The 10,721-nt window shown below is 42.0% G+C and overlaps 1 protein-coding gene across 1 annotated transcript in view; it reads right to left on the bottom strand.

The window, feature by feature from the left end:
- Positions 1–2,192: 2,192 nt before the first annotated feature.
- The window catches only part of LOC122944187 (alcohol dehydrogenase 1-like), a 34,487-nt gene continuing 25,958 nt past the window's right edge, over positions 2,193–10,721 (bottom strand). The window contains exons 6-9 of the mRNA XM_044302415.1: positions 7,632–7,892; positions 6,713–6,848; positions 4,469–4,607; positions 2,193–3,129 (exon numbers count right to left, since the gene is read on the bottom strand). Of these exons, the coding sequence (XP_044158350.1) occupies positions 3,105–3,129; positions 4,469–4,607; positions 6,713–6,848; positions 7,632–7,892 (561 nt within the window). The 3' untranslated portion in view covers positions 2,193–3,104. The remainder of the gene's footprint in view (positions 3,130–4,468; positions 4,608–6,712; positions 6,849–7,631; positions 7,893–10,721) is intronic.

Genomic DNA, 10,721 nt, shown 5'->3' with positions numbered 1-10,721 from the left:
TACTTAATACGGGGGTGTATGCCATCTGGTCCTGGCGATTTGTCTATTTTAATCTTTTTAAGACGCTGTTGTACTTCTTCCTTGGTCAGACTGGGCGCTTTTAATAGGGAATTTACTTTTACATTCTGCATTTCATATTACAGTTTATTTTCCTCAGTGAATACAGTGGAGAAAAAAATGTTTAATAGCTTTGCTTTCTCCTCGTTGCTATCTGCAACTTCCCCCTCGTTGTTCTGTAGAGGGCCGACACCTTCAGATTTATATTTTTTACCATGTATATAATTGAAAAACATTTTAGGATTAGTTTTGCTCTCTTTGGAAATGAATCTCTCGGTCTCTAGTTTGGCGGCTTTTATTTTTTTTTTACATATTCTATTCTTTCCTTATAGTTTTTCCGTGCTTCCTCTCTACCCTCCTGTTTTAGTTATTTAGTTATTGCTTTCTTTTTGTCATTTATTGCTTTCTTTACAGTTCTATTTATCCACATTGGTTTCTTCTTGTTCCTTAACCCTTTATTCCTATAAGGTATGCACCTCTCAAAATTCAATTTCCGGATGCTTTTAAAAATTTCCCATTTTGTGGCGGTATCCTTATTTTTGAGGACTTTGTCCCAGTTAGTTAGGCCTATGGCCTCTCTTAGTTGGCTAAATTTAGCTTTTTTGAAGTTTGGTATTTTTGTTCCTCCCTGTAGAAACGCTCGTTTGAAGGATAATTTGAAGGTTATTACTTTATGGTCACTATTTCCCAGGTTTCCCCCAACCTGCACATCTGTTGCTCTGTCATGTCTATTTGTTAATACTAAGTCCAGTATGGCCGTCCCTCTAGTCGGGTCCTGAACCAGTTGGGTAATGTAATTGTCTTTGGTTTTTTCCAAGAACCTGTTTCCTTAATGAGATATACAGGTTTCAGTTTCCCAGTCTCTAACCACCTCATTATGATTTGCCGCCTTGTATATCTCATTTAGTAGTAGATTTTCAGTGGACTCTGGTATATTAGGTGGTTTATAATAAACTCATATTAGTAATTTATTATTATTTTTGCCTCCATGTATTTCAACCCACGGTGGCCCCACATGTTCATGTCCCTCACTTATATCTTTTCAGACTGTAGGCTTTAGAAAGGACTTTACATAAAGGCAGACCCATCCCTCTCCGGTTTTGACAATCCTTTCTAAACAGACTGTAACCTTGTACATTAACTGCCCAGTCATAACTATTATCCAGCCATGTCTCAGTTATTCCCACTATGTCATAGTCCTCCTCACACATCACTAATTCCAGTTCACCAGTTTTATTAGTCAGGCTTCTGGCATTCATATACATATAGAGAAACATAGAAAACAACCATTCTTTTGTGTAACTATGGGGGATGTAGTGGTGCACCCTGGCCACGGATTCTGAAGAGGTTGAAAAAGATGTATGTCCCATATTCAGGAGTCCTGTTACAGTTTTTAAACTGGAGCCCACACTTTTTATATTACGTCTCTTTTCAAGTATTTAGCCAGTTGAAGGGGTTGTCTACTCCTTTACCATTGCTGACCTAACCTCAGGAAAGGCAATCTAAATCTGATCATTGCATTCCTGCTGATCAGTTGTTCTTCAGTAGCTCTTGTGCTGGAACTACACGGATCCATTCATTGTGTTTTAGTTGGAGCTGGTTACTGCACTGCTCCCACAGAAGTAAATGTTCCAGCACCAGAATTACTACAGAACAGCAGATTTGTGGGGATGCGGGCTGTCAGACTCCCCCCCCCCCCCCCCCCTTCCCCCATCAGGCCCTTTCCTGAGTGTAGGCTATCAATGCTAAAGAAATAGACAACCCTTTTAATTACTATGCTATTATCCCAATTCATCTGTATGTTATTATAGGAGGCTTAAAGGGGGTGTCTGGTTTCCCATATTGATCACCTAATCTTCAGACTCCCAGCAACCCCACAATCAGGTGTTTAAAGAGACCGCAGTACTCACACAATTGCTGCAATCCTCAAGATGCACACCGTAAAAGATACGCCACAATACGGTATTCAGACGACTTTATGTAAAAACATTATTTACCATGTTCATTTATTTTCCTGTTTATATAGCCTAATATTCTAGGATTTCACTACAATTCTTTAAATGTTGCTCGCTTCACACTGTAAAATGATGTACATACTCGTAAAATGAAATGGCAGGAAAATAATTTGCACACCATTTTCTGAGCGATTAAGGAAATGTTTTATTTTTTAGGACACATTATATATGCAAATGTGATGTTTTAAAGATATACTGCCTACAATTAAAGGGAGACCTTACAAAGCTGGAACTTGACATTGTAATCAGTCATCAGAACTAGGCTGTAATGCTCCAGGAATGAACACTGCAGCACTTGGGTGACCCTGCTGGATCTACACGCACATATGGAAACCGTCAGTTTCACTTGTGGAGAGCAGACCTGCTGGATCTACACGCACATATGGAAACCGTCAGTTTCACTTGGTGGAGAGCAGACCTGCTGGATCTACACGCACATATGGAAGCCGTCAGTTTCACTTGTGGAGAGCAGATCTGCTGGATCTACACGCACATATGGAAGCCGTCAGTTTCACTTGTGGAGAGCAGACCTGCTGGATCTACACGCACATATGGAAGCCGTCAGTTTCACTTGTGGAGAGCAGACCTGCTGGATCTACACGCACATATGGAAGCCGTCAGTTTCACTTGTGCAGAGTAGACCTGCTGGATCTACACGCACATATGGAAACCGTCAGTTTCACTTGTGGAGAGCAGATCTGCTGGAGCCACACATTGATGACCTGCTCTCTGCAACTGAGAAAAGGATTTATTCCTGCTAGCTAGCCTGCAAACAGAAGAAAAGCAAAAACATGTATAGGAAAGGGAGGAGATAACAATGCGTATAATGTGCGTATAATAGGCACATTTTTCTAACGTGTATGTGAATAACATGATATATTGAAGATACAGTATACACCATGTTCTGTAACATTAGACCTCTCAGTATATTATATGAGGTAATAAAAGTTTCATGTGATAAATGAAGGTTGCATCTTGCAAGGCGACAGTAGTGGAGATTTCTTCGTTAGATGATGGTCGGGATTAAGATCTTCAAAATGACAACACTGTACGGATACTGAAGAGAAAATACATTTGTTACAGACCTGCAGAGTACACACATTAGACTTCTTTCACATTGTCGTTAGGATTGTGCGGCAGGCTGTTCCGGCATGTTTGCCATGCTGTGGCCACTTCTCCAACTCGTCCCCATTATAGTGAATGGGGCTGGAGTGGACTTCTAGCAGCACGAATGGGCAAGCGTTAGTACGGATCTGGCAGGCAGTTCCCCTGCCGGACAATCCTAACACCAGTGTGAAACAAGCCCTATCTATCTAGATGCATTTGTTTCACACTTTAAAGGGAACTTGTCATATCGAAAATGCAGTCCCATCTGCATACAGCATGTTATAGAGCAGGAGGAGCTGAGCAGATTGATGTATCATATTATGGGAAAAGATTCAGTATAACTTGTCATTTCCTCATTCAAACCTCTGCTCATCCTCCAGTGGTCAGTCCTAGTCAGTGACTGATGGCCCTTCCTTTATGCCAGTGCGCACAGAGATAGCTGACAGTCGCTGGTAGCACTGTCCACATAACTCCGAAGACCAGGAGCACAAGTTTGAATAAATGAAAAGGTCTTTTCCCGCAAAACTATACATCAATCTGCTCAGCTCCTCCTGCTCTATAAACTGCTGCCTGGAGATTGCGCTGCATTTTGCGGTGACAGGTCATCTTTAATGACTATATAATGGATTTCTTTATATTGTCTTGAGAGAAACATAAAAGATTAGAACATATCCAACTTTTAGCACTTTAATGGGGTCATTTATTAAACAGAAATATAGGCACCGATTGCGGTGAAAATGTTCTTTGTGCTGCAATCTGTGACTTTTCTCCTCCCACACCAGGTCTAAAAAAGTGGACGTGGAGTGAGCGGGGAAGGGACAGGCCAGCAGGCCCATCTCATTTACCATTTTCTACGCCTGTCTTACATTTAGAAACGGATCCACCAAAGTTATGGAGAGGGCGGCGCATCTACATAACCTCGGCGGATCCACCGCCAGTGCACGGCTTTATTAAGACTGGTGTTTTAGACTGTCCTTAAATGTGCCCTAAATCTTTATAGTGGTCTGTTTCACACACACAGCTCTAAAGTAGCTTCAAATTCAAGCGTGTACAGTACCTTTATGGGGATTTTACTGCTTATGGAGTTCGACAATATACTGTAAAGCCCTATTCTCCTCCTAGTTATATTATGGCTGCATGGAGTCTAAATTTTGTCATTTACGCAGGGCATTTGGGGGTCTGTATCAGACTAATGGAGCTTAAACATAGAAGAAAATTGCTAGGAAGGGGCACACAATATATACACACACTGTATATATTAGAGGGCAATCTTAAGACATAAAGCATACCTCTCTCCTTTGCGCAGAAGTTCAAATGCTTCATTGATCTTCTCAAATGGCAATCTGTGGGTTATCAGCCCATCAAACTCAAATTTGTTATTTATATAATCAGACACAATTTTTGGTACATCATCTTTACCTTTCCAACCTGAAACAAACAAGACATAATATTAAGTACAATATTACTACTAATACATTTCCATTTTAATTTGATTTAAGCCCTTATGAAACTGATAAAGATTATAGTGATTAAATATTTGTAGTATTGGGTTCAGTTTACCATATATCTAAGATTTCAGATATTTGAAAAGGCGAGTTTAGTCTATTTTCTGATGACTGATTGAGACCTTTCTTAAAACAAAGGGCATGACAGACACAAACTGAAATGTCAGATTTCTGCAAAACTCGGCATGCAGATATGTCTCACTCGGATATGTAAATGATTTAAGGTATTTAAAGTGCTTCTCCCGCTGCCCTATAAAAAGGCCTTCAGAGGCTACTTTTGGTCTAGTGTTCTTCTTGGTGAGAGATAATTTACTTCTAGACATGCCTTTATGACATACTCAAAGACATTGTGCCCAGTTGGCAGAATGTTTGTTTTGACGAATTGTCTGTCATCTAGCCTTTTCTCACCTAGCTTTTAGGAGGTGTCTGGAGCAGTGGTTATGTGAAGGCAGGCTTTGGATGGTCCCAGAAAGACCACCAGTATAGAGGATCATTTGAGCCTCCAACAAGCAGGAGCAGCTCACAAAGTTTCATTGTCTACCATCCAGACAGAGATGGCACCTTTATTACACACCCCTGTCTCTGCCCGAACCATTTCCAGGTGCTTAGCAGAATCATATTTGGTGTCAGGGTGCCCATTACGTGTCCTGTCATTGACAGCCAGCCACCATCACCTTTGCAGTGGTCTTGTGAACAAGAAACCTGGACTGCTACGGACTGGAACCAATGAATCTAGGTTCTATTTGGGATCTGACAATGGTCTGGTTCGAGTATGGAGGCCTCGTGATGAGGGCCCGAACCCTTTCCAGGTGCTTAGCAGAAGCATACTGTATTTGTTCTCAGGGTGCCCATTGTGTGTCCTTCCATTGACAGCCAGTCACATTTAACTTTGTTTGCAGTGGTCTTGTGAACAAGAAACATGGACCACTTTACAGACTAAAACCGTATTGTCTTTAGTGATGAATCCAGGTTCCGTTTGGGATTTGACAACAGTCTGGTTCGAGTATGGAGGCCTCGTGGTGAGGGCCTAAATCCTGACTTCGCTGTTAAGTGACACAACTTAAATTTCTGTGTGAGGATTTGGGGAGCCATTGCATACGACAGACGGTCACCAGTAGTGATAGGAGGGACAGTATCAGCTCAGAGATATGTGCTTTAGCAAATTATGAGAGTGCAGGATCTACAGACCCAGCTGCAACATCTGTGGGCAAATGTGTCACAAGATACCATACGGAATCTGCATGTCTTCATGCCCAACCATATGTCATCTTGTATCCAGGCTAGAGGCAGCCCAACAGGGTACTAGAGCCTCCTTTCCGTTGTAATAGTGTAGTCACTTACATATATGATCATTACATCCTCACATCCATATAATATTTCTTTCATTTTCAACAACTCCTTCTTGCTGTGTCATTTTTCTCGTCAATGCGTGTATAAGACTTGATCTGACATTATGGATTTATTGAACATTGTCAGGTCAAGTCGTTGCCAATAGATGTGTACCCCAATAACATCTTGGCATAAATGAATGTACATGTATGTCATGTAATGCTTTGTGTTAAGGCACCATGTACACAAGGGAACCATCAGTGATTGTCAATCTGCCTCCCAGTGTATTGTCTGGAAAAAGGTGTTTGACAGAGGGAAGGAGCTTACAACTTTTTTTTTTACTACTGTTTTTACTACTGTTTTTCTTTGCAATAATTTATTAAAAAAAATAACAAAAAACTACAACCCATCACACAAAGCAAGCAGGTCATCATAGGGAAAATTAAAAAGTTATGGTTTGAAAATAACAAAAACATAATATTGTACAAAAGTACTAGAATGTTTAAAAAAATAAAAATTAAACAATATACTAAATACAGTAGTATCACCTGTGATACATGTTTATTCTTGGTCTGTCACTCCACACTCTGCCCACCAGAGACTGAAAATCTGCTGTACAATCACTGATGGCACAGCCTTTATATAAAAGTTATAGTACTTAAGCTCAGAGAAGGAAATTATTTCTAATTAATGCTTTACCTCCAAAAAAGGCTCCAGTCAGAACACGTCCAGTTAGAACTAGCATTGGATCCAATGTAATCGTAGCGTTTGAAGGAGCCAAACCTACAATCACAGTTTTTCCACAGCCAAAGTGAGTGGATTTAAGAGCAGATTGCTAATGGAAAAACACAAAAAAACACAGCTCAGCATTGAGAAATATAACTACTATGGTTACAGTGAAAGAGATGGTCAATAGAGATGAGCGAATTTCATGTTATAAAATTTGTTAACGGTTTGTTTATGGTAAAAGCAGAATTGAGTTATACATTCTGTTAACACGGACCATAACGCAGTTCTATGATGGAATGCATAGCGGAATGACTTTACAGGCATTCCATTATTCATTCCGTCATAATAGAAGTCTATGGCCTGCATAACGGTTCCGTGCATAACGAGAACAGGGCGGATCCGTTTTGCAGCCCATAGACTTCTATTAAGACGGAATTAATAACTGAATGCCTCTAAAGGCATTCTGTTATGCATTCCATCATAGAATTGCGTTATGGTCTGTGGTAACAGAATCCATAACGCAATTCTGCTTTTACCACCAAACAAAGCGTGAACGACTTTCAAAATATGAAATTCGCTCATCTCTAATGGTCAACATTTGAAGGGAACCTGTCCTATTGAACATGGTGCTCCTTTCTTGCTTAGGGGGTCCGGTCGGTGGTCTTACTTAATTACTGAGCCATCTCTGTATGTAAAGTCATACATGGAATCACCTTACACTAGACTCCTAAGTATAGAAAGTGCAGTGATTTAATTGAATGAAAGTTTTGTTTCCCATAAACGTATACAGTAATCTGCTCAGCTTCTTCTGCCACAGATAGGACTGTATGTACAATGTGATAGGTTCCCTTTAACATTTCAGAATAATGCAATTATAACATCAACGTACCATGACTCCAGTGTTTCCAATGACCTCAAAGGCATAGTCCACTCCATCGTCAGTCATTTCTGTCAGCACTTCATTGATAGGACGGTCATAGTCTTTAGGATTGATACATTCAGTGGCTCCAAACTCTTTGGCTTTTGCAAATTTGTCACTGTTTAAGTCAACGGCTATAATCCTGGAAGCACCAGCTACTTTACATCCAATAATCACTGACAACCCCACTCCTCCCAGACCAAATACTGCACAGGTAGATCCGGGTTTAACCTGAAATAAATAAAAAACAGTAGAATCACTGCTACAACTATTGATAATGTATAAGGATACAGCTCTGCAGCACCCGCATCTATGGCTAGATAATTATAGTCTACGTAATAAAAAAGAATCCCAGTAATTATAAATACTGTGTTAGCATACTAAGAATACCTCCACACAGGGCAGAATTCCCACAGGGTAAATTGTTCTGTGGATTTCACTCTACACATTACATAGGTGGTACATGGTTGCTGGTGCTCTGTTCCCCCACTCCAGAGTTCTGATCCCCTGGGACCCAGACCAGCCTCCCACTCTGCCCTCCAAGCAAGTTGTGACCTGCTTGGCGACTAGGCTTCTCTTGCTCTGCCAATGTTGCACTGGAGCACAATGCATCCAGCTCTTCAAAGGCCAGCGTGTGCACCCTAATATTCACCAACCAATGGCTGGCCACCTTGGGGTACTTAAGGAACTTTCCCCTGTGGGCCTGAGCATTAAGTTCTACCATGCTACAATCCTGCTAAGGTGTGCTGTCATGCATTTGTCTGCTTGTGTACTTATTCTGTGTGTTTCCCATTTTTGACCCTTTAATACTTGACTTGACTTCTGCCTGATCTCCATACTTACCATGAGCTTCTCGCCCTGATCTTGGACTGTTTATCGGATTGCACATACTCTGTCTGCCCTGACTTCAGCATGTTCCTGACTATGGTTTAGTCTGATCCCTCGGCTCTACACCGGTGTCTCTTGAACCCCATGGATCAGCTTTCACTTTAACAGAGATCACTCCAAGAGATAGCAGCCTGGTGGTTCCCCTGCAGCAAAGTCCAGATACCTGTATATGGGTTAAGGGTGAATAACAGGAGGGCCACTTAGCTAACACCCTTAAGAGTTGTCCCAAGACAGATCTGTTTTAGTGGCACAGGGGATCTACAGCCGCTTTGTAACAACTGCGAAGGTAGAGATTTGCAGCATAAGTTGATATCATGTAGATTTAAAATCCTCAGGTCAATTTATACAGACTTTTTTTGCAGCCTGTTGATGAGATTTTTTTTCAGGTACTATAAAATGCTGCAGATTAGCTGAAACTCTCCACAACCTACTCACCTTCTCTTCACTGATCTCTTCTCCTGCTCCCCCAGTCCACACACTAACACACCCCCACAGGAACCTTAAACATCTCGACTTTCGCTTGCTTTATGATTCCCTTCTGCCACTCTCTACCATTTGTTCCCTCCAAGACCCGGATACTGCCACCACCCTGTAAAACACCACAATAAGTACAGCTCTGGACATTGTTGCCCCCCTCAAACAACAAAACCCCAAAAATCAACAGACAATCCTGGCACACCAAAGAAATCCCATTCTAAGGATCACTTCACTACATACAAGCAATCCATCCTCATTTTCAAATCCTCACTCGCTGATGCGAAACAGGCCTACTTCTCATCTCTCATATTTTCCCTGTCCCACAGCCCTAAACAACTTTTTAACACTTTTAACTCACTTCTCCGTGCCCGAGCGCCCCATCCTCTCCTCTCATCTCAGCTGAGGACTTTGCCACATACTTCAAACAAAAGATCGTCAACATCAGAGAAAGCTTTAGTGCACAGTCCCCACAGACCCTCTACACAACTGCTCAGTCCTCTTCTCCCAAAACCCGCTTCTCTACCATTACAGAAGAAAAACTCTCCACTCTATTCTCCAGATCACATCTCACCACCTGTGCACTTGACTCAATCCCATCCCACCTCATCCTTAACCTCACCACAGTGTTTATCCCAGCCCTAACTCATCTCTTCAACCTATCACTAACCTCTGGTGTCTTCCCCTCTGGTTTTAAACATGCTATCATTACACCCATCCTCAAAAACCCTTCACTTGACCCTTCTTCTTTGTCCAGTTATCGCCCCATATCACCTCTTCCAAACGCCTCAAAGCTACTTGAGCAACATGTCCATTCTTAACTGTCCTCTTACCTAACCTCCTGCTCCCTCTTTGACTGACTACAATCTGGCTTCTGACCGCACCACTCAACTGAGACTGCCCTTACCAAAGTCACCAATGACCTACTAACAGCCAAAACCAAAAAACATTACTCTGGCCTCCTTCTCCTTGACCTGTCCTCTGTCTTTGACATTGTCGACCATTCTCTTCTGCTACAAACTCTCTCATCTCTTGGCATCACTGAGCTGACCCTCTCCTGGATCACATCATACATCACAGACCGGACATTTAGCGCCTCCCACTCTCACACCACCTCCTCGTCTCATTCCCTCTCTGTTGGTGTCCCACAAGGCTCTGTCCTAATACCCCTGCTCTTCTCTATCTACACTTTTGGGATAGCTCATAGAGTCCCAAGGCTTTCAGTATAACTTTTATGCTGACGACACACAAATCTACCTCTCTGGTCCAGACATCGCCACCTTACTATCCAGAATCCCACAATGCCTATCTTCCATATCCTTCTTCTTCTCCTCTCACTTTCTAAAACTTAACATGAATGAAATAGAATTCATGATCTTTCCCCCATCTTGCTCAACCCCCTCAAAAGACCTATCTATCATGATCAATGGCTGCACACTCTCCCCAGTCAACCAAGTCTGCTGCCTCAGAGTGACCTTGGATTCTGCCCTCTCCTTCTGACCACACATCCATGCCCTTTCAACCACCTGCTGCCTCCAACTCAAAAATTTCCCACATCCGCGCTTTCCTCAACTTTGAGTCTGTGAAAATGTTTGTACATGCCCTCATCATCTCCCGTCTAGACATACTGCAACATTATCCTCTGTGGCCTTCCATCTAGCACTCTCGCACCCCTCCAATCTATCCTCATCTCTGCTT

Source organism: Bufo gargarizans, chromosome 1 (assembly GCF_014858855.1).
Source record: "Bufo gargarizans isolate SCDJY-AF-19 chromosome 1, ASM1485885v1, whole genome shotgun sequence".
Taxonomy (NCBI): Eukaryota; Metazoa; Chordata; class Amphibia; order Anura; family Bufonidae; genus Bufo; species Bufo gargarizans.
The sequence above is the reverse complement of the archived record's forward strand: the minus strand, read 5'-3'. Positions and strand labels throughout refer to the sequence as shown.